Below are 24,620 nucleotides of genomic sequence, written 5' to 3'. Positions count from 1 at the left end.
GTTCTCCCAAGAATCCCCCGCGCACTCGCGTGGCACATCCTGGGACGTCTTGGGGCCATGTGGTCCCCAATCCCCGCTGCCCCTTCCAGCTCTGTGACAGAACTGGTAATTGTGTGGGTGGCTGATCCAGCCACCCAGGGCAAGCTCCCTGCTTGTCTGCAGGGAGAGTGGGCTAAGCCCACTCACCCGACAGAGCCCGGTTACGGATTGTGCATGGAGCCTCTTTGTTTTTTTAATTCCCCTAAACACAGTTATCAATGTTACAGAGTAATTTAAAAGGACTTTTAATTTATAGCAGGTTTCAGTGAGTCACTGAAAGCAGCATAGGAAGAATCCTGTTAGAGGTTGTTGATTTTTACCCACAATAGGTAAAACAGCAGATCACTAAGGAATGAGCACACACTCCAGTTACAGAGTAGGTAGCAGAGGATGGTTTGGATATTGCAGCTGTTTAGAGAAAACACATGGAGATCCTTGTATGACTAAACACTAAACATTTATTGGTTAAATACACTTAGATAGGAAAGACCTATCTCTAATCTAAAGGACTACATAGTGGATAGGTAAGGAGAGAGAGATGTTTCCATCTGCTCTCTAGGAGGAAAGGAAGGATTGTGACTCAGCACAGGAAGTGCTGCAGAGTCAGTTCAGGGGTCACAGAGTAGGGACAGATAGGGAGACCCTGACTCACTGTTTCTACTCCCAATGCCTTAGGATAGTTGGTGCAAAAGGTCGATGCACTGGAAGTTCATCTCCAACAAATCCATCAAATAATTACTTGGGAATCATATATAATATTTGCTGCTGGACATAAATAGTGGAGAATAATATCTTTTGCAGCTAACCCTTTAATCTAGAACACATGCATATGGAAATTATAACATCTACTGAGTCCGTAGACTTTACTTACAAGTATTTTTGGAATGATAAGCTATGCCAAAAATATGATACCTCTGACTTTTATCAACCAGCATAGATATGAAATATGATTTACATTCTTATCCTACCAAATTAATGATGATGATGATGATGATGATGATTAATAATAAACAGAACCTGTAACTTCTTTATAGCCTTTTAAAAAATCCAACCTCACAACAAATCAGTGAAATAGATTATTATTTTGAATATGGTGAGAAAAGATGTTGGCACTGAAACTGAGCTACACTCAAGAGCAATACTGAGGCCTGACACAAAGACAAGGTCCAATGTTTTGTCCACAGGCTCTAAAAATAGATTATGAATTCTTATTAAAATCCTTATGATTTTTTTTGTCTGCCCATAGAGAACATCATTCTCTTCGATCCAAAGTTCACTAGTTTATGTGAAGCAATAATAAGCCTCAGAAATAAAAAGCTTTTCATATGAGATGCTCCATTTTATTTCAAGTCCTCATGCCTTTCATAGGGTGGCTTCACACAACTGCTGGCACAGCAGTAAGCTAGCAACTTCTCAATAAAAATCTGAGCCATGAGCACGCACGTACCCATAGGATGTGATATCTAACTCCCCGACCCCATTTATTTATTTATTTATTTATTTATTTATTTAACATAATATTATACCACCCAAAACTTACATCTCTGGGCAGTTTACAACAAAAACAAAAAGTTAAAATGTTAAAATAAATAAATGACAAATTAAAACACTGGTTAAAATAAATGACAATAAAAAGTTAAAACATTATAAGAATTTAAAACCTTAAAACAATATTTTAAAATGAAGTTTAAACTATTAAAACGGTATTTAATTAAAAGCCTGGGTGAACAAATACGTCTTTAAAATTTTTTAAAAATTGTCAGAGATGGGGAAGCTTTTATTTCAGCAGGGAGCGCGTTCCAAAGCATCGGGGCAGCAACTAAGAAGGCCCGTCCCCAGGTAGCCACCATACCAGCCAGTGGCAGCTGCATACAGACCTCTCCAGATGGTCTCAATAGGTAGTGGGGTTCATGCTGAAGAAGACGTTCTCTTAAATACCTAGGGCCCAAGCCATTCAGGGCTTTATTTAACCAGCTGTGGGACTGTGGTGTGCAATTCTCCACCTGATATTCTCCCAGGATTCTCTTCCCGACTTCCAGATTTTGGAGACAGAAGTTGGGAGAATGTTGGATGGAGAATATTGGGAATGGGTTTGAGCGGGTTCAGATGTCACACACACACAGGGGTGCATGCTCTTGAGGCCTGACATTTTACTAAGAATGTACAGACTTGCAGCCATGCCAGCAGTTGTGTGAGGCTTCCCATAGAGTAATTTTTTCTCCTTTCAACATGTGGCTTGTGTTTAGGACTGCCACAGCAAATCCCTCACCCTCCAATGTGAGAATGGCTCACGTATGCAAACATACAACTTTTGCATGTATGCAAACAGGGAAATGCTTGCATTTCACTCATGCATGGCTTGGTTTGCTTTCTCCAGGAGAACTGGCTCTTATTCGTTATGAAGTGTGATTTGCATTTTATTTAGCGAGGTATGCTCTGCATTTTACATAACTGACAACACTTTTCCAGCAAGCAGGTTACCTTGGCCTATGTTTATACCAATTTTTAGTTTCATATCTGTTGTGGAGCTTTTGGAGAATATTGATAGCCCTGGGAATAAGTGAGTGAAGGCCAGACTACATATTATGCTGGACACATAATTTGGTCCTACGTTTTCCCATTCTACAGCACTTTGTGGCAGGACTGATCAGAGTTGGGACTGTGGTGCGCAGGGGAGGTTAACCCTTTCTCCTCATGGCAAGTCTTGATTCATATCTCCCTACTTCTGAAGCTGCTATTTGCACTGTTATGTAGTTTGGCGCTGAGTCAGGCAGGCAGTTACTGAATCTGAAGAGCTTCGAACATGAAAAATAAGCAAAAGAAGCTGTCTGTATGGACTCTTCTGGAATGAATGAATGAATGAATTATATTCACACCTACAATCTGAAAAATGTTCAATCTTTTGTGTACCTTAACAATCTACATTGCTAGCTGATTGTGAAAGTGATTGGGGTCGAGACTGCCTTGGTTGGCCTGATGGATGATCTCCAATTGGCTATTGACAGAGGGAGTGTGACTCTGCTGATCCTCTTGGATCTCTCTGCAGCTTTCAATACCATCAACCATGATATCCTTCTGGACTGCCTGAGAGTGGTGGGATTGGGTGGCACTGTTTTATAGTGGTTCCGCTCCTACGTCTCTGGTAGATTCCGGATGGTGTTGCTTGGTGATTGTTGCTCTGTAAAGCAAGAACTGGAGTATGGAGTTCCACAAGGCTCCAAACTGTCTCCAATGCTCTTTAACATTGACATGAAACTGCTGGGAGGGATCATCAGGAGGTTTGGTGCTGGGTGTTATCAATATGCTGATGACATCCAGATTTGCTTCACCATGTTGATCTCATCGGGAAATGGCATATCTTCCCTAAATGCCTGCTTGGAAGCAGTGATGGGCTGGATAAGGGTTAACAAACTGAAGCCGAATCCAAATAAGACGGAAGTACTGACTGTGGGGGGTTGGGACCCAAGAGATGGTTTAGATCTGCCTGTTCTCAATGGGGTTACACTCCCCCTGAAAGATCAGGTATGTAATTTGGGAGTGCTCCTGGACCCAAAGCTTTCCCTGGTATCTCAGACTGAGGCAGTGGCCAGGAACGCTTTTTATCAGCTTCGGCCGATACATCAGCTACATCCATTTATAGAGGTGAGTGACCTTAAAACAATGGTACATATGCTGGTAACCTCCAGACTTGACTACTGTTATGCCCTCTATGCTGCCTTTGTACGTAGTCCAGAAACTACAATTGGTACAGAATGCAGCAGACAGACTGGTCTCTGGGACAACACAAAGTGATGATATAACACCGGTTTTGAAAGAACTGCACTGGCTGCTGATATGTTTCTGGGTGAAATACAAAGTGCTGGTTATTACCTATAAAGCACTTAATGGCTTGGGACCAGGTTATTTAAGAGAGTACCTCCTTTGTCATGAAGCCTCTCACCTTTTACAATCTTCTAGAGAGGTCTGGTTATGGTTGCCACCAGCTCATCTGGTGGCGACTCAGGACTGGGCTTTCTCTGTGGCTGCCCCAGGGCTTTGGAATATGTTCCCACTTAAATAAGAGCATCTCCTTCTCTGTTTGTTTTCAGGAAGACTCTCAAGACTTTCCTCTTCTCGCGAGCTTTTAATTCGAATTTTAATAATTTGTTTTATATTGTTTTAATTGTGTTTTATGTATTTTAACCTGTGATTTTAATGTTGGGATTTGTACACCGCCTAGAGAGTTACATATCAGGCAGTATCTGACTGACTGACTGGCAGTATAAAAATATGATAAATAAATGAATAATAAATAAATAAATTGTGAAGGTGATCGGTCGGTAGTCTGTGTTTGTAACATCCAATGTCATTCCTATTGTTAAACTACACGTGATACAAGTTGTCTGTAGATTGCTTGTTGTCACAGAAGATTCCCCCAGGTGAAAGGGGATTTTTAACTCTTTCTCCTCCAGTGGTTTCTCTACTAAAGAGCCCCTGTTTGCTTTCCTCTTTAGGGGAAAAAGGAGAGGAGGGGCATTTTTAGCAGAAGTTCAGCAGAAGGGAAAGAACGGAGAAACTCCTTTTCCCATGGATCTTCTGCTATAAAATGCAGAGTCTGCAGCTGCATTTTGAAGAACGGGGTGGGGAGTCAGTCAGGGAGGAAAAAAACCCAATGCCCAACTGAGCATCACACCTAGGTTGCCCCCTAGTGAGAGGACAAGCAGCTCCCCCACAAGAGCCAAGCATCTATACACACATCCATGCATGCTTGATGAAGCTAACATAGTTAATAATGTTTCATTTGTTCATAAGTATCACTACAAGCCCTTACATTTCTAAACCTCTACTTTCAGTTACCGCTATACATACCCTTTATAAAGCAAAACAATTCGACATATAAATATCTTCACACTCCATTTAATTTTTATTAACAAGAACACTAGTTGAAAATCAAGAACAACCATGGGCCAGGAAATTGTCTTTACGAGTTGGTTAATAGGTTCAATTTGAATGTTGTAGTACAAAGAGAAACAGTACAGTAACTAGGAAAACATTACAGAGTTCTTTTTTATTATGATTAAATCCACAACATTTTAATACTTCCAGAAAGCCTGGATGAATCAGGCTTACTTCTTAGGGGTGTTATAATGCTTTAAAATGCCCAAACCTTGGCATGTATTAAAGTGACTAATTGTGGTAAAAGTGTTACATCCTCTTTCAAACCCATGCTAATAACTCAGAAGTTATGAACATTTCCATTTGAAAATGTGACTGAAATCAACTTAGTTTCTTGTTCCTTCAGTGCCTAGAAATGTACATATCAGGCGGTATAAAAATATGATAAATAAATAATAAAATAAATAATCATAGTTGCTGTGGAAGCAAGTTAACTGAACCTGAAATCCCATTAGCCAAGGAAAGCATACAAGTTATGTACAGTTTACAAAAACATCATTCTAAGAATTATTCTTATTATTATGAACGACTTAATATATGTACTGTTTTTCAACAATAAAGTTCTCAAATATAAACAGGAAATATGATGCTTCCCTGTCCTGAAAGAGCTTTCAGTCTAAACAAACGAACGAACTATAAGGGAGACACCAAGAACAGCCAGTGGTGGAGGTGGAGTAGTTTAGAGGGGCAATTGCTCTCCCCTTGCTCGGTATAAAAGAGTCACCACTTTAATGGGTGGATGTGCCTTTGCTCAGTTAGCAGAGGTAGAGGATTGTTCTATCATTTTCAATTAAATACTTTCTTTTACATCATTTTAAAAAAAAATCATGTACAGTAGTTCCTGCTTAGTCTATCAGAAAATGTCAAGATGATGCACAAAGTCAGATGTCAGTGCTGTGCTAATTCACGCCCTGTAGAGGGCTGCAAGGCAGAACAGTCTGAAGCACTGAGGCTAAAGCTTCTGCCTGCTTTTTACAAAAACATTAAAGATAGGCCTGGCTCACACAATCATTCAAATCTAGGTTTAATGTGGGCTACCGACATTAGTGCGATTGTGTGAACCCACAACAGAATGGGAATCTCAGCTTCATCTCGGGCCATAAACTGACTTAGTGGGGGTTCACAAACTCGTGCTAATGTCGGTAACTCACATTAAACCCAGATTTGAATTATTGTGTGAACCAGGTAGTTGTTAATTCCCTTTTTTAAAAACTTGATTTCCATAGTGGACTTTTGCATCGATCTGTGGAAACTGAGGGCTGATCCAATGCTTTGAGCACAGACTGAAAAGAAATCTAGCATGCCCTTTTTTGGACTCCCTGGAAATGCAGGTCCTGTGCAGGTTCAGTGAATGCATGGTAGTGGAGAGGGGGTGGATTGGGATTATTCCTATTGTCCCTCCTCCTGATCTCCAGAGGTCCAAACAGAAAGTGACTAACATCCTTTCTAAAGTTGTGCTGCAAAAGACTGTTGTGCTAGTTCGTTGTGTTAAGTCTGGGGCTTACATTCCAAAGTAGACTAGTGTTGTGCTTGCATCAAGATACTCAGCTGGGGCATGCCTCATATTTTGCAAAAAACTGTTACACAAGAGCACAATTTCAAACATCCCCATGATTAAACTTAGCTGTGTGAGCTTCTTGAACTAGTGCAATTTTGTTTATTGCATAAATGCAGTGTTAGGATATTGGGCACATGGCATTGGAGGCCCTGTACTTTTCAGGGTCTTGATTGTGTAGAGAGAGCGGACGCATACAGAGGCACGTGCATAGACTCGGTTCAGACATATGGATGTCAGGAATGGACACAGTAGGGGGAAACCCCATGTATTACCTGAACATCTTGTTGTAAAACTAGACTATTACCATTGAACACACAGGTAGCAGATACTGAACACAGTTATCTGTATGCAGATAACATAGGAAAGTGTTTTTATTCCTTGTCTTCCATCTTTGAATCTGAATCCATTGTTTTGTTTCACAGTTTGAAGGCTGCAAGAAGGCCTTTTCTAGACTAGAAAATCTGAAGATTCATTTAAGGAGCCACACTGGAGAAAAACCCTACCTTTGCCAGCATCCGGGCTGTCAAAAAGCATTCAGTAATTCCAGCGATCGAGCCAAGCACCAGAGGACACACCTGGACACTGTACGGGAAGAATGTGATTTCAAATTTTAGTTTGCTATCCTGCTTTGGTTTTGCTTTCTATTTTGTAAACTGGTTTTAGTTCAGCATTACATTTAGTACAGTATTAAAGGATCAAAAGAATGTCAGATATGGAGAATTTGTGTAGTGACAGAGACAGTACCTCACAACAACACTGTGAGGTAAGTTAAGCTGAGAGATAAGCGACTGGCCCAAACTCACCCAGTGTGTTTCATGGCAGAATGCAGATTTGAACTACACCATGCTGGCTGTCAGTTAGTTCTTATTACAGGGAAGAAAATCGTTATGACAGAAAAGGCCTTTCACTGTTCCTCTATAACTGTTTTGATGAGGCACAGACTGCCTGTTATGAATGTAGGGTATATCTAGGGTGTAGCAAGGCTGGAATGGACCCTGAGACAAAAAGTGAAGATGGGTCCTTGCCCCGTCCCCACACACACTTCTTCAGAGAGGTACAAGGAGGAGAGGAAAGAGCAAGTTGCCATATAGCTGGCAAGCCCCACTCCTTCAGGGGCTCCTATGATTATGGCCGTCATGATTATGGGAAAGATTATATGTCGCAGGCAAATGCTCAGTGGTAGAGCACATACGTTGCATGCAGTGGCAGAGCCAGCTGAACAGTGGCTGTGTCCAGCCCCGCTGGCAGCTCCACCAGTGACACCCCATGTGCATGCCTTCCCAGCCATGCCCACATGCATCACGTGCAAAAAGGGCATGGCCCGCGCTCCGTAGAGCCCATGTGAGCTCTCCCAAGCCCATTTCCAGCCAGCGCTTGCAGGCTGACAGCATTTATTTCCCTTCCTCTCCCTCGCTGGAAGGAGAGGACGGGAAATAAATGCTGCCAGCTCGGGAGAGCTCGCACAGGCTCTACAGAGCTTGGACCATGCGCCTTTGAATGTGATGTTGCATGCAAAAGGGACGTGGCTGTGCTCTGGAAAGCCCTGAGCGAGCTCCTGTGAGCGCTTTTCCAGCCAGTGCTTGCTGGCGGGCAGTGTTTATTTCCCTTCCTCTCCCTCCAGCAAGGGAGACAAAGGGAAATAAATGCTGTCAGCCAGCAAGTGCCGGCTGGAAATGAGCTCAGGAGGAATGGGGCAGGCCCTCTGGTGATTTGGCTACACCCCCTTTGCACGTGACTTCACATGCAACAGGGGCTCCAGCCGCCCTTTTCATTGGCGGCCCAGGTTCTTTGAACCCTGTCACTCAGTGGTGGCTCTGCCCTGGTTGCATGCAGACGGTTCCAAGTTCCTGGTAGTTCCAGGTAAGGCTAGAAAGAACCATATCTGAAACGATCAGTCTTTGCAGGCCGTACTGACCTAGTTAGATCAATATTCTTTCTCATTTTAAAGCAGCTTCATATGTTCAGAATTTTTGAGAAGATGTGAACAGCTTTTGCTAAACATTAAACAGAAATGCTTGAGGATCTGATTAGGCCTTTAAACTGCTGGTGTGCATTGATTGCCCAACAGTGTAATCTAAGCACCAGCCCTTCCATTCCTGTCTGTGACAAGACTGGAACAAAAACATGCACGCTACATAACTGCGTGTAATTTATTCCAATTAAGTAAATGTACTCTAGTTTGCACAATATGCATCCCAGTCATAGAATTTGGTATGTTTATGATGCTAGATCATCGGCTAAGCATAATGGAGAAAACTTATACATCGATACAGATCTTGGAAGTCTCAAAGTTTTAGCTAGAGGTGTTTGTTATAAAACACTGTCCCAATTTGGACACATTCTGCTCCTTAAAAATATGGTTCTCATTCCAGCAAGGAGAACAGTGTAAATAAGCTGGCTGTCATACAATCCTGTGCATATGTACATCTGGATGTGAAGCTTCATTCATATCTTGATTCCTATCTGAGTTAAAACTGAGTGTTTTTTGATGGAGACTATTTGCACATTACTAGTGCTGGACTGGGGCCATGATCTGTTTAGTGCTTCTCTGGTTCAAAAGCAATTAAAAATAAATATATGAAAGTAATAGTTAGGAGACTGCACCCAAATGCAGGTTTCTGAACCAGGATTCTTCATTTATTACAATTTCCTACACAGAAATAGCATGAATATCACAAATTATGAAGTGTGACATAGAGTGTTGTTGCTACTATGAGTACATATTTCAAGCCTAAAAACACAGCATAGTTCTTACACAGCAATTATTATTCAAGAAGGAAACTGTGATGGATGCAGCAATTCTAAGATGGTACAAAAGTCACACAGTTCTGGCCAGAAATGTAGAGAAAATAATGTTGAACATAGCTTTTATCAACCAACTCTGCTGTTCTTTATAACAAAGATTATACTGATAACAGTGCATGTTTACAGTTAGTGCATGGCAAGTCAAAAACAACAGTAAATGCTCTTTGTACATCTGATATTTTTGAAGCTTTAATATTTAGAATTTGCTTTCTGCTTTTATTTCTTGTCTGCCATATCACAAACTAACCTTTTCCCTTCGTTGTCTCTTTCTGAAGCAGGTTTCTTCTATATCTCTATGTCTGGGACTTTGCTGCAGCTTCTTTACCTGACCCACTAAAGACATGTAATTTCTGACTATACCAAAGATTTCTATGAGAGTTACATAATTGTAAGTACAAGTGGAGATGACAATTAACTGATCAGTTTGTGAAATTCAGTCCCTTATGTCACTGCCCCTTTTTGCACATAGCCCTCCTTGTCACAGGGCTCTGTACGAGTTCTCCTGAACCAAGCCAAACTGAATTTTTGCTTCCTGCAAATGTTTCACTGGTTTTTCAACATATTGTGACTGATCCTTCTCCAGCAGCAATAGAATATGAATATATATATATATATATATATATATATATATATATATATATATGGTATTACAAAATAACACTTGTAGAAGTCCATCTGTGTACTCCTCCTTTCCTGCCAGCCTGCTTTACTTTCTGTCTTATAGGTGTGCTATAAATATAATGGCCATTTTGCTTGTGGCATTATGAACTATGGTCACTGCATAAAATTTGTATCACAAATTTACAGGCTTTAGGATTTTAAAAATCCCTGAAACTTAAAAGATTTCTCTGGTGTTTGTTTGTTTTTTTAAAGAAACCTTACGCTTGCCAGATTCCTGGATGCACCAAACGATACACAGATCCAAGTTCTCTGAGGAAACATGTAAAGGCCCATTCTTCCAAAGATCAGCAGGCCAGGAAAAAGGTAACTTTCACAGGCCACTACTACGCAAGATAAATATAAATAGCGAAACTGGTAATATGGGTCTGGAAATACAGTGTGTAGCCTGTTGCAGTCAATAACAAAGTCTCCACCAACTTGAATAGATTTGGATTGTCCCAAAAGGTTGAGAAATCCTATACTTGCTTGTAGGAATGTGTGTTCTTTTCTGTGAATATAATACATTTGGTTTTATATTGATGCTGTACAGCATGGGAAACTGCTATGTTTGTTTTTGTTTTCATAGTCTGTTCATTCTTCACTATTCTGTACTCTTCCCCCTTCCGAAAGAAAGAAAAGTCATGACCGCTTTTATTCCATAGATATTTATTGATTTAATTTATACTATCCCATGGGTTCAAAGTGACTTATACGAACATGAATATGACAAATATGTATATACCGCTTTTCAACAAAGGTTCCCAAAGTGGTTTACATAGATTTACAATGCTCTTTCTTTTTAAAAAAGCACCACCTAGAGACACACATATCAGGAAGTATATAAACATCTATAGCTATATTTCTCTAAAGTGTAGAGGTAAAGGTAAAGTTTGCTGTGTCAAGTTGATTTCAACTCCTGGCACCCACAGAGCCCTGTGGTTTTCTTTTGGTAGAATACAGGAGGGGTTTACCATTGCCTCTTCTCATGCAGTATGAGATTATGCCTTTCAGCATCTTCCTACATCACTGCTGCCCAATATAGTACCAGCAGGGATTCTAACCGGCAACCTTCTGCTTGTTAGTCAAGCATTTCCTCACTGCACCACTTAAGGTGGTTCTCTAAGGCGTACCTGTTGCTAATCCCATGTGTGGCAGCTCTCGTGAGAGTTTGCGAGTGAGCTGCTGGCAGGGGGAGAGGAAAGTTTTGGTGCCAGCACACAGGCTTGTGGGCAAAGGGAAAAAGAAAACGGGGGTGGGGATGGGGACAGTGGTGGGCGGGCAGGGAAAGAACATGCCAGCAGCAGGTGGGACAGGGGAGAAAGCAGTGGTGGCAGCGGGGCTGAGAACAGAGGGGAAACCAAGAGGGAGGCGGGGATGAGGGAGGAAGAACTGGAGGCGCAGATGTTCTGTGCCCAGACCAGTTAGTAATAAATAAACAAATAAATAAAATGAAATAATATGTTTATACTCTTGTTCCCAAGAAGTTCACAATCTAAGGAATAAGCATAGTATAAGAATGTTGCATCATTATTGGTATACTTTTGTTTCCATTTAATGCATCAGTTTGAATTGGAAATACATTTGCTGAACAAAGTGAAAAAAGATCGCTATCAAATGAATTTTTAAAAAGTACTTCAGTTGTAATGTATACAGTTTTTATGCTATAGTATACTTAAGAGACCTTAGAGAATTTGATATAGCAAACTCACGGTGCTTTGGTATTTGAAATATTTCCTGTAATAATAATAAACATGTAAGAAATAGTAAACCTTTAAAGTCAGAATTAAGGTTGTTTATGACTTTAATTAAAAATGAAAATTGGCTTAGTGTCAAAAAAAAAGTCTGTACAAAAATGTGAATTCATCAGAAATAACCATAACAATTCCAAGGTGATAAAAGCCCAGTGAAGTAATAGCTCCAACCCTAGGGAACCGTTCAATTGAATAGAATGAGATCCTTTGCTGTTACACCCTGTTAGTCATGGATTTGTTTAATATATCTTGCTTGACTGCCTCTAATCCTCTTTTAAAACCTCCCCTCTACACAATAAATGACATTATTTTGCTCTTATGATATACATGCTCTTCAATATACCGTGCACACATTGTAAAGTGTTAGGAGCAAAATACAGATGGCAATGAATGTACTGTGAACTCATGTTCTTATTTTGAGAGATTCTGGGTACCACAATAGAATGCCCATTGATTCTAGTGCAGCTGGGATTTCAGTAATTGTGTCAGCATGTGGTTTCACTGATATTGCCAGTACCTTAATGAATCATTAGAGCATTTGGCTTTTCCTTCTGGGAACTCAATCAAGGCTTTGATAGTAATGTAGAGTGAATTTCATATACAACTTCCACCATAAATGCATACCACATCCAAGGAGACTGAAGATAAAATGGCAAGTCTGCTTTTGAGGGCAATGGTGACTAAGGGTCAAAAAAGATGTTACTTTAAACATTGCTACATTAAACATTACAAGCACATGCTAGTTTTTTGTTTTTTTTAATGTTAAATAGCAACCAAATTAGGCCCCCACATTGGGCCCTATCTCCTGGCCATGATCCCAGTCTGAATAGGAGCTTCATACAGCTGCTATTTACCAAGGGAAAACAAAACTCCAGTTGGTACCAGCAGAAGCTTTTTTCCATGGCAAATAAGAGCTGTGGAGAAGCTAATCTTCTAAATCAGGACCATGGCGGGAGAGTAGGGGCCCCAATCAGGCTACTGTTTAACATGTTTTAACATTGGGGGAGCGGGCGTAACGCAGTAGTAGCATGCTAGCCTTGAATGCAGAAGGTCCCAGGTTCAATTCCTAGCATTTCCATGTAAGGCTGGGAAAGACCCCTGTCTGAAACTCTGGAGGGCCATTGCCCATCAATGTAGATAGTACTGACATAGATGGACTAATGGTCTGACTCAGAATAAGGCACTTCCATATGTTCAATATGTGTTTAAAAAGCATGCTCACGCAAAGCAAGGACTTCAAGTAAAGCATCATACAGTAATGGTCCACTACATGTTACATCAGTTGTGTTACTGGCCTTGTTGTGCTTGTTTTTAATTTCCTAAATAGCAACTGCAGGGGACCTGATCTGAATCAGAATCATAGCATGGGGGCTTTAACCCTTCAGACTGGCCTCCCACAACTGCTGTTTAAGACAAAAACCAAGCAAGGACTGAGGACACACTTGATGTAATATGTAGTTTGGCCCTAAGAGCCTGTTTCCACATAGGTACAATTAAAGACCTTTCTAGGCATTGTACAACCCCCTGTGCCTAATTAAAACCAAGGGCAGCCCTTCCATGAGGAACGGTGAGGCAGTCACTTCAGGCTACAGATTCCTGGGGCAAAAGGGAATTGAGAGGCTATTTAGCATGGATACTATAAAGACATGTGAAAAGGCAAGCAAATGAAAATGAGCAGCAGAGAATATTCTCAAGCACTTCCACACCACTTTGGGGTGTGCTAATTCATACATAATGTTTTTGCACACATGTGGGACCCATATCATGGTCAATTGTCAACTATTCAAGTCAATTGTCAACTATTCAAGTCAATTGTCAACTATTACAAGTTCACAATTATGCATGGAAACATTAGCTTCCATTGAACAATTCAGGAGTACTGGATTTCCACACTTTAGATTATGACGGTGATGCATGGTACATGGAGCTGCCCTTGAAGACAATTCAGAAGCTGCAGTTAGATCAGAATGCGGCAGCCAGAATGCTAATGGAAGCTAGCCAGTCTTATACAATATAGAATATTCTCCTATATTCTGTTATATAAATCAAATAAAAAATAAATACATAAAATACATAATTAATAAATAAAATAAAATAAAATAAAATATTATAGCACCGACTGCCCATTCAATTCTGGGCTCAGTTTAAAGTACTGCCCTTGATCTTTAAACCCCTATACAACCAGGGTCCAGGCTGCAGTCCTGTTTCCATACAAACCAGCCTGTGACCTTTGATTGGCTTCAGAGGCTCTGCTCACTGGCCTACCTTTGAGTGAAATACATCTGGCAGGCACTAGACACAGAATCTTTTTGGTAGTGGTGCCATATATATGGAATGTTCTCCGCCAGGAAATTCCACTTCCCAGGAAATTCCACTTCCCAGGAAATTCCAGTTCTGCAACTGAAGACTTATTTTCTCCAGGTTTTTGTTTTCTGCTTCTCTGCTTGTTTTTCTGCTGACTTTTTACTGTAAGAGGTGCTTCACACAATTACTGTGAAGCGTCTCTATGAGGTCTGTGGGAAGAGTGGGCTCAGACGATCATACACGGCTACCGGCTCCATCACTGGGCCAATAGGGACTGCGGGGTTCGGGGGGTACCTGTGGCCAGTATCCCAGTATCCCAGGGGCATTCTGGGGGGACCCCTGAGCCCGGGAGGCTGATTGCAGACTCCTGGTCGGGGGTCTACTTGTGTGTCTTCGTGCACTGTGGTGGCACACGAGCAATAAAATGAGGTTAACAAATGAGGTGAATTAGATGGGCTAGCCACCTGGGAACCACCAGGCTCACCTGCAAGCCTGGTGGTTCCCACAATTGGTACAAAGTGGGCTAAGCTCCCTTGGCCCACTTTCTACCGATCGTGGGAATAGCTTCTAAGTCTCCTTTTTTTACTGTAAGTAAAAAAGTTACTATAAGTTACTGTAAGTGCCTTTTTTATTAGTATAATATTATAAGTGAATGAATGAACAACTATTTAAGCCAGTGTTATTAAAATTATTTGTTTAAATAATTAATATTAAATTATTACACTTAAATGATTAAACTGTAATTCTTACATCCAGTTATTTCCATTATTAAATTATGTACATGGGCTCACATCCAGAGCAGCTGAACAGGAGTGCATATGCAGCACTGGTCCCGGTGCTGCTTTGCACTCTCCCTAAAGTGTAGGTGGTCTTGTGCGAGTGCAAATATGTTTTGGAGCTTACTCATGCTCCAGAAGTTCTATATTAGAGAGCAAAGAGAGCAAACACATCCCTTATGGTCAAGTGATGTCTTTCTGCTCTAACAAGCACTTCCAGAGCATGGGCAAGCTCTAAAAAATATTTGCATGACTGCCCATGCTTCGAGGACAGTGTGGAGCAGCACCAGGATTAGTCCTGCACAGCTTTCCTGTTAGGAATGCCCATGTTAGGTTGTTCTAGACATCAGCCATTATTTTTAAAATAAATAATAAGGGGGTTGGACTGGAAGATCTTCAAGGTTCCTTCCAACTCTTATGAAGCTTCTATAAAATCTTATGAAATAAAAATTTTTAATGTGCAGATGCTTTACAACATTGTTTATTTATGCAACATTCATTTAAGGTAGAACATTAGACTTTCATTTTTGCAGATGCAGATAATATGATACGCAGTTGTTCAACAACCAGACAATTAACTCACACTTAAACACCGTGTTCTATAGTTGTTGAACTCTGGAATCTGGTCTTTGAAGGATTCTGTCATCCACTGTCCATTGGGGACATCTCCAAAGGAAGTTCCACTGCTATATTCTGCACTGGATGCTGCTCCATTTGAAGAAAAGTTGCATGGTTCACTCTCATTTGTCATCTTCTCACCATAAGCTCCTCCATAAGCAGCTTTTCTTCTTTGACAGCCATCTTCTTAGCATCCTCTTGTGCAAGCTGCAAGTCGAATGTGTACTCCACTTCCTGGACCTCTGGGTTTGCCTTAATGCCCTTCAGCTGATCCCTTAGATCAACTGAAACACTTAAGTGTTTAAGTGTAAGTTAATTGACTGATGGTTGTCCCAGAGTCTGAAATGCCCCAGTTTTATTGTCCTAATTATTAGAGTCAACAAAAATCTACAAGGATTAAACAAGGTAGACCCTGCAGACTAGAAACACTGAGTAATGCAGCCCAGCAATGAGTTTCCTTGGTTGTTTTATTTAGTTAAGTATACAGCCTAAGTTCAGGATATCCGATACCTTTTTTTAAATAGGATAACAAATAATGAATAGTTCCATAATACACTTTGGTCACTAAATGTCTGCTCAATTTGTTTTTGTTTTTTTAACGTCTTGTATCATGTTTTGAAGATATTTTAGTTTAAGCTTTATCAAGTCCCCAAAAGAAGAAACCTTCAGACCTGAGTAAAGGCCAGATTTTCTATTTGCCTGCATTTATATCAGTTGCAGCAAGTGCGTGATTAAGAGACCCTTCATGGGTGCTCAGAACCATGGTCAGAGTCAGCCACTGATCTTATAATGTTCAGGATAGGATAGTGCATGTAAATCAATTTGTTAAATTGAGAGTACTGTATAGTACTTGTGCCTGGCCAGTCTATAACCATTTGCTTGCTTATACCTCTTTACTGAAATTAGTATTCATGGACTGACAAACCTAAATCAATACAAAAAAAGCCATGGACCATGCTATCGACCTAGCATTGATTCAGATAGAGGCTAAATAATGAGCATTGCCTCTACTTACTCTCATCGACTGAATTGGATGGTATGTCATGCATATGGAGCTTGTAGAGATAAACTTGCATAATATTTACTGCAATGTAAATTTGTCTTTTTATTTTAATGGTGACCCTACCTCAGGAATAATATGAGATCGTTCTTATGACCATTTGTTGTGGAGTTGGGGAGGGCAGGGGGTGGCAAGATTGTTCCTCCCTTCCCTCACATGACCGCCGCTCTTGGCACTGCTTTGCCACACTATAACCACTGCAGAGAGCAGTGCAGTGAGAAAGGGGCATGGGGAAGGTGGCCAGCCTCCAGGAAGCCCACAATGCACTGTGCTGCTCACACGGTGCATTACAGCCATTCTAGAGGCTGGGGCACTTCTTCCCCTGGCTTCTATGGTAGCACACGTTACTGACCTGAACTGCCACATGACCAGGTGCTGGGATAGGAGATTGTGTACCCTCCTACCTCACTTTTAGACGGGGTAGAAAACCCAGGCTACCCGGCGGGGGAGCACTTGGGTCGATCCTGGCACGCCACATGACCAGGCCTACTTGGGTATCTCATACCTTGATCCTACCTCAGCCATCAATATCTTCACTAATGCTATTTTCTGGCATAAAAATGAAAATCCTAGAATTGGTCTACACAGAGCTGAAAGTTATTTTTCACTCTCATCTGCTTAGGGTAATGTAAGTTAAAATCTCATTACATTTCTCATGTTGGTAGCTGTTGGCAGGATGGACACAAACTGGAAGGGGAAGTCACCATAAGGTGTTTTTTTTTTAAAAAAAATCAAATGCGGTTCAGAATCCAGGGAAGCAAGACATCTGTGTAACAATCTTATCAGTGGGCCGTTAAACTGGCCTGAGTCTTTGCTTATTCTCAGACCATCCAGTTAAATGAGAGGAAATGTTATACACTATATAATCCAGCAAATAATAGTGTTCCACCTATTCAGTCCTTAGCGTTATTCAAACATTATGCTGTGCATGCATTCAGGTGTCTGTTCTTATTTATTTGTTTGTTTGTTTGTTTGTTTGTTATATTTACGCAATGCCTCATAGAAATGTCTCAGGGTGGTTCACAAATAAACAATAAAATCAAAATTAAAACCAACATGTAAACAGTTATAACTTTAAAAAACACCATTAGAACAGTTTAAAACAACCAATTAAACAGCAGTAACAGTAACTATAAAAACCAACTTACAGCTGATCAAAGGCTTGATGAAATGAATGCATATTGAGTTCTCTTTTAAAACCTGCTAGAGATGGGAAGCTCTTACAACAGTAGGGAGTTCATTCCAGAGCCTTGGGCTATAGAAAAGGCCCAACCCTGAGTGCCACCAGATGAGCTGGGGGCAGGTGCAGGCGAACCTCTCCCAAAGATCTTAACAAGTGGTGGGGGTCCTGAAGCAGGAGGTGCTCTCTTAAATACCTTGGGCCCAAGCTATTTAGGGCTTTATAGGTAATCACCAGCACTTTGTATTTTGCCTGGAAACCTATGGGCAGCCAGTATAATGGTTTTAAGACAGGAATAATGTGGTCTCTTCAGGTTGACCTGGAGACCAACATGGCTGCTGCATTTTGTACAAATTGCAGTTACTATACTACATACAAAGGCAGCCCTATGTAGAGCTCATTGCAGTAGTCGTCTGGAGGTTACCAGCAAGTGTACCACTGTTTTCATTCTCCTCCAAAACTGGCCGTAGCTGGTGTATCAGCCTAAGCTGATAAAAAACACCTCTGGCCACTGCCTCAACCTACTACTACAACTACTACAAATATTTATATACCATTCTTCAACCAAAGTTCTCAAAGTGGTTTACATAGAAACAAATAAATAAGATGGCACCCTGTCCCCAAAGGGCTCACAATCTAAAAAGAAACATAGACACCAACAACAACCACTGGAGGAATGCTGAGCTGGGGCCAGTTGCTCTCCCCCTGCTAAATAAAGAGAATCATCACGCAAAGGTATCTCTTTGCTCAGTTAACAGGGGTTCTCAGGGTTAACCTGAGAAACCAGAGAGAGACCTGGGTCAAGAAGTACTCCCAGACTACATACCTATTCCTTCTGAGGTAGTATGACCCCTTCCAGAACAGGCAGATCTAACCCATCTCCCAGGTTACAACCTACCACAATAAGTGCCTCCATCTTGCCTGGATTCAGCTTCAATTTGTTCTCCCTCATCCAACCCATTACCACATGTAGACAAGCATTTATGGGAAGTTATGCCATTCCCTGATGAAGTTGACAAGGAAAAATTGATTTGGGTGTCATCAGCATACTGGTGATACCCAGCACCAAATCTTTTAAAGATTAATCTGAAATGCAGGATACAGATAGGAAGTGTACTGCTATACTTGCATTCAACATAACATGTGAACATGTGAGCATTGTACACAGATTATACATTTTTTTTTATTTATTTATTTATTTATTTATTTATTTATTTATTTATTTATTTATTTATTTGACATATTTTTATACTGCCCAAAACTTGTCTTTGGGTGGTTTACAAAAAACACAAAAAGTTAAAACATTAGTTAAAACAAATAAATGACAAATTAAAACATTGGTTAAAATAAATGACAACAAAAAGTTAAAACATTATAAGAATTTAAAACCTTAAAACAATATTTTAATATGAAGCTAAAATGATTAAAACGGTATTTAATTAAAAGCCTGGGTGAACAAATGTGTCTTAAAGATTTTTTTTAAATTGTCAGAGATGAGGAAGCTCTTATTTCAGCAGGGAGCACGTTCCAAAGCATCAAGGCAGCAACTGAGAAGGCCTGACCTCGAGTAGCCACCAGACGAGCGGGTGGCAGCTGCATACGGACCTCTCCTGATAATCTTAATAGGCGGTGGGGTTCATGCCGAAGAAGACGTTCTCTTAAATACCCAGGGCCCAAGCCATTTACATGTGTTGAACAACATATAAATAGGACTTTTCTCGGAGCCAACATGGCAGCAAATACCCCAAGATCATCATTTGCTCTTTCTCTAGAATAAGCACACACTCACTTTACTGTTGGGAGTTTTAGTCCATTGGCATGCATGGGATGAAAGGAAAAGTAATACTTACAGTCCAGTCCTATGCACATTTACTCACTACTATTTACTAAGTCCCAATGAGTTCAAAGGGGTTTATTTTTGAGTAACCTGGATTGTATTGTAGCCTTAGATGTCCAACACCTATGGCATGCCATCCAATATATGCTTGCTTTTGTTTTATTTTTTACTTGAAAATATATTTCTCGTAGTGCTATGTGTTCAGTTGCAACTTCCAATTACTTTATATCATATTTTGAATGAAAATAGTGATCTGCAATACTTTTAAATGTTCTCTTTGGCAATTTGGTACAAAATGCTTCGTTGTGGTTTCTGAATTGCAGCCATTTAAAATAGCAGTCAAGGAAAAAGAAAATATACTAAGATAAACTTTAGAATTTGCTTTCATGGAAAGAATCCAGACAGAATCCAGATTATTGCTTTCTCTGCTATGTATCACTGCAAATATAACTTCTGACCTTAAGAAGCTGTCCAGATAAAGCACAAAAGAGCAGCCATGTCATTGGTGTCAAATGTCAACCACACTTAAGAAGGATTGCTATATAAAGCAGCCATGTTTTTTTTTAAATTCATTGTGTTGTATGCCTGTCATACTCCTAATGCATAAAAATGGTGCTCTGTGTGCACCGAATCTCTGTTCCCCAACCCAAGTCTATTTTTAGTTTCTCCACTGTGAGGCAATACACAATATCAAAATAGGAAACATTATTTTACTGAAGAAAAAAAAAAATCTGCTGTCATACTGCCAAAGTGAGTATGCTGCCTTGAGGGATGCCACAGAACATCTGTCTTTCTCAATTTCACAGACGTGCAGATTTTATAGAAATTAAAAAGAAAAGCAATTCAGACCCCAAGGATTCTTCACTGAAACTTTGGCCCTGATGAAAGGCTGTAAACGTTCATGTTTTCTCCAAGTTGGCAAAAAAAATAAAAATCTTTCCACAGTATCTAAACTTCTAGGTTTTTGGAAGTGGAATTGGCATAATGGTTGTCGATATTTCATAAGACCCATAGGTAGAAGGGGAACTGAGGAAAGAAGTACTTTTAAAGCCATCATTTCTGATTTCCACAATTCTTTTTACCATCATTTCCTGTCAGCTTCAGAAAGTAAATAGGATGGGGCAAGAAGAGCTGTCAGTTTATAGTAGGTTTGGGTTCTGCTTAAAAAAAGTAAGACTATACACTTTTGCTTGTATCTTCCATGTACAGTCAGTGCTTTAGGAGTGATTTAGGCTACTGCAATCTTTGGGGAGGCATCTATTAAATAGATACTAGCTATGGTTGCATTGATCACTTGTTTGACTAATAACATGTTTCTTTGACGAAATTAAAATATTTTAGCTGGGATTTGTCCTTCTGTACTGTTTGTGGGGATATCAGCCAATATTTCTCACTTTTGGAGGGTCAACATGGATGTAAAGCTTGAAACAAAAGCAGAAAATACTTGAAAACGAAAACATAATATGAAACATTTCTGCCATTAATTTCTCTTTTTAGACATTCTGTAACAGAACTGCTGTATCTTTTAGTTGGTAGTTATGCCTTCAGTTGTAATCTGTTAAAATCGAGAAAAGGCTTTTACCTCCATACCTAGCACATTGGACTTCTACTGAGTAAGATCAGTGTTCCATATTTATGATTTTGCCCACTTTTCTTCAGGTCAGATTTACTTAATTATACAATTCTGTCTGTCTTGTTAGATGGAAATGCATGGGCAAGAACTGTCATTCTGTTTTATACTGTACAATATCTTCTTCAGGCTAGATCACTGTACATATATATAATGCTCTGTTTAGTTTTGTCTGTGAAGGGACAATTTGCCAGACATTCTAACAGCAAAATCTAGCAGAGTTCTTTGAATATAAATATCTTTATTGTGGTACTTGACCAGATTTCATTATTCTGGTGCAGCATTATTCAGTGCAGTTGGTACAGTCTGTCAGTTATCATAGTTACATTTAGATTAAAGATTAGGGATGTGCACAAAACCAGTTTGCCCGGTTCGGTTCGAATTCGAACCAGGTTTGAACCAGGAGGGGGTGGTTCAGTTATGGTTTTGCTCGAACCTCCCCCGGTTCGGTTTGAATTCAAACCAGTTTGAACTGGTTTGAACTGATTTGGACATCCAAAAATGGGTAGGGTGGTAGCTGGCACCTAGGGGTACCTGCCACCCAAACCCCAAAGCAATTGGACACTCGTACAATTTTTTTATGAATTTTTGAAAATTATATAGTCTTATCTGCAAGAAGATAGGTTACAAAAAAATCCATTGGACTTACCTGTAAGTTCTCTAAAAGAGGTAAAATCAATCTGCTACATGGAATGCTATAAAATTTACAATGGAGTAGAATATGGGCCAAATTTTCAACTTCATCTGATCCACAAAAACACTTGCACAGGTGATAGAGTGTCTTTTTATACAGTATCTCCCCTCCAACCAAGCTGATCAAAAGACTTTACAATCAGCTAAGGTTATAGACCAGAGGAGAGCTGGTCTTATGGTCTTATGAGAGGAGAGCTGGTCTTGTGGTAGCAAGCATGACTTGTCCCCTTAGCCAAGCAGGGTCCACTCTGGTTGCATATGAATAGGAGACTAGAAGTGTGAGTACGGTGAGATATTCCCCTCTGGAGATCGAGCTGCTCTGGGAAGAGCAGAAGGTTTCGAGTTCCCTCTCTGGCTTCTCCAAGATAGGGCTGAGAGAGATTCCTGCCTGCAACCTTGGAGAAGCCGCTGCCAGTCTGTGAAGACAATACAGAGCTAGATAGGCCAATGGTCTCAGTATCTGGCAGCTTCCTATGTTCCTAAGTTGAAGGCTTTTCAATGCATTCGACATGTCAGATTATAAAAATAGCTTGCAGGAAACATAGTTCTTCTTTTGTAAATACTGGTAGCCATATGATGCGTAATCTTGTTTCTTAAAACGCTGTGATGGCAGGAGTGCATTTTCAGTTTAATTATCTTAGGACTAAGTGTTGGGTAGCTCAATGAAAATAAATGTGTTGGACAAAGATGCTTGTTTTATTTGTTTTCTTAGAAATAATAATAATAATAATAATAATAATAATAATAATAATAATAATAATAATAATATTTCTATACCGCCCTTCCAAAAATGGCTCAGGGCAGTTTACAAAGAGAAATAACAAACAAATAAGATGGCTCCCTGTCCCCAAAGGGCTCACGTTCTAAAAAAAAAAATCCATTGGACTTACCTGTAAATTCTCGAAAAGGGGTAAAATCAATCTGCTACATGGAATGCTATAAAATTTACAATGGAGTAGAATATGGGCCAAATTTTCAACTTCATCTGATCCACAAAAACACTTGTGCAGGTGATAGAGTGTCTTTTTATATCTCCCTTCCAACCAAGCTCCACAAAGCCTCCACAAAGCCGTGGTGTTTGTTTTGATTCTTTGGCAATGACATTTTCAAGTGCACCTGTTTGTAAAAATAATGTTAGTGCTCTCTGAATGAATGTTTATTACAAATTCAGCAACAAAACACACTCTCTCCCTTTTGTCTCATAATGTGAAGGTGTCAAAAGACACTGAAAGCATAATCAACTTAATTCCTGCCTTCTATTTGTTTTAGACAGTATGGCAAAGGATTAAGTAAAAGTATCTTCACAGAGCGTACTCCTTCTGAACTCTGTATATTTTCAAATCAGAGTATTTTCTTCTTCTACAGTAGTGCTACTTCTTCAAAGATTGCCATTCAATTTCAAATCTAGTTTCCAGTTACCCTTTTTCAAACTTATATCTCACATGACTGATAAAATTGCAAGAAAGAGAATAAAAGAGAAGAGAAAAGGGTATTATTATTTTTTACATTTAGTACACTTGAATTTTCAATGCATCTCCAGTCATTTGCTTTCTATGTAGTCCAATTGAAATATTTCATTAATGCAAGAGGAATTGCCTTTGGAGGCTAAGGGTCACTGAGCAGTGCCCATGGCAACTAAGAAGCCATTCTTCACAAAAATGCAGCAAAGAGTAAGTGTTTTAATCCTCAACTTTAATCCCCTTACTTCCTGTTCTCAAAATGAAATATAAATCAGACACCGTGGAGCACAGCAATTTTTCTTAAAAGGGATGTTGGTGCAAAGGGATTAGTGATGAGCAGAAGTGTTTAAGGAATTTAATCACACTACTTGCTGTGAAACATTTGAAACTATGATCACCCAATTCTTTTGATTATGGCAAATGAAAAACAACAAATGAACTTGGGATGTGGTTGACTTTTGGTCCCCTCCCTTTTTGGTATTATTGTATCCAATTGTTGAATTTGCACTTCCATTTTTGCCCAGGATAAGGTTTAATAGTAATACAGGGTTTTCAATAACCTATAGGAAACAGGTACAATTAAATCATGTATTACTCTCCACCTACTTGACTCTTTGATACTGTTTTAGTTGTTAAGATGACAGTTGATGCATTGTGGTATTTTATTTCCTGAGAACCACCTTCATTCATGAAGAACAGGATGTGAAGGCATGTCTGCATGAAAATGAATCCTCAGTACTCGCTTCTGTAAGGGTAAAAATTAGGAAAGTGCTTTCCTTTTAGAACAAATGAAAAACTGAACCAAATGGAGTTCATTCAGCAGGGATGGTATCAGGAGTCCGCCACTTGGGCGTTGGCTGAGGCTCCACCACATCCATCAGAGCGTCCATTTGGCTGGGCCAGCTGCTGAACTTTTAGTACCAATGGCAGTGGTGGTGCAAGTCAACTGAGAGATTTGTGCTAGTGCTGTGTCCAGCAGCACCATATACAGATAGGAGCCCAGAAGCATTACAGGACCTCAAGGGGACATTCCCAATGGCTTGGGTGAACAACAAGAGGAACAGCTGCTAGGAAATTCATGTGGCAGTTCCTTCTTTTGCCCTCTCCACTAGCCACTGAGATTTCTCCCAAAGTCTCTTGATCATTGCTATGGGAGCGGGGGCCCCCGGAAGCTCGGTGTAACATGGGAGGCCCAGTGCAAGACGGGAACTAGCCCTCAAAAAGCTGGAACTGGCATTGCCCATCATTCATTACAAAACTGTCAAGAATTCTGAATAAGCCAGTATGAATGACCAATGGATTCATTTTTGCAAC

General features: G+C 40.1%; 1 protein-coding gene across 3 annotated transcripts in view; it reads left to right on the top strand.

The window, feature by feature from the left end:
* GLIS3 (GLIS family zinc finger 3) overlaps window positions 1-24,620 on the top strand; it is a 274,079-nt gene that overhangs the window by 174,270 nt on the left and 75,189 nt on the right. For all 3 annotated transcript variants that reach the window (XM_053300408.1, XM_053300409.1, XM_053300407.1), the window contains exons 6-7: window positions 6,955-7,116; window positions 10,211-10,321. In XM_053300408.1, the coding sequence (XP_053156383.1) occupies window positions 6,955-7,116; window positions 10,211-10,321 (273 nt within the window). The remainder of the gene's footprint in view (window positions 1-6,954; window positions 7,117-10,210; window positions 10,322-24,620) is intronic.

This window comes from Hemicordylus capensis, chromosome 2, assembly GCF_027244095.1.
Source record: "Hemicordylus capensis ecotype Gifberg chromosome 2, rHemCap1.1.pri, whole genome shotgun sequence".
Taxonomy (NCBI): Eukaryota; Metazoa; Chordata; class Lepidosauria; order Squamata; family Cordylidae; genus Hemicordylus; species Hemicordylus capensis.
This window is presented reverse-complemented; position numbering and strand designations above follow the sequence as displayed.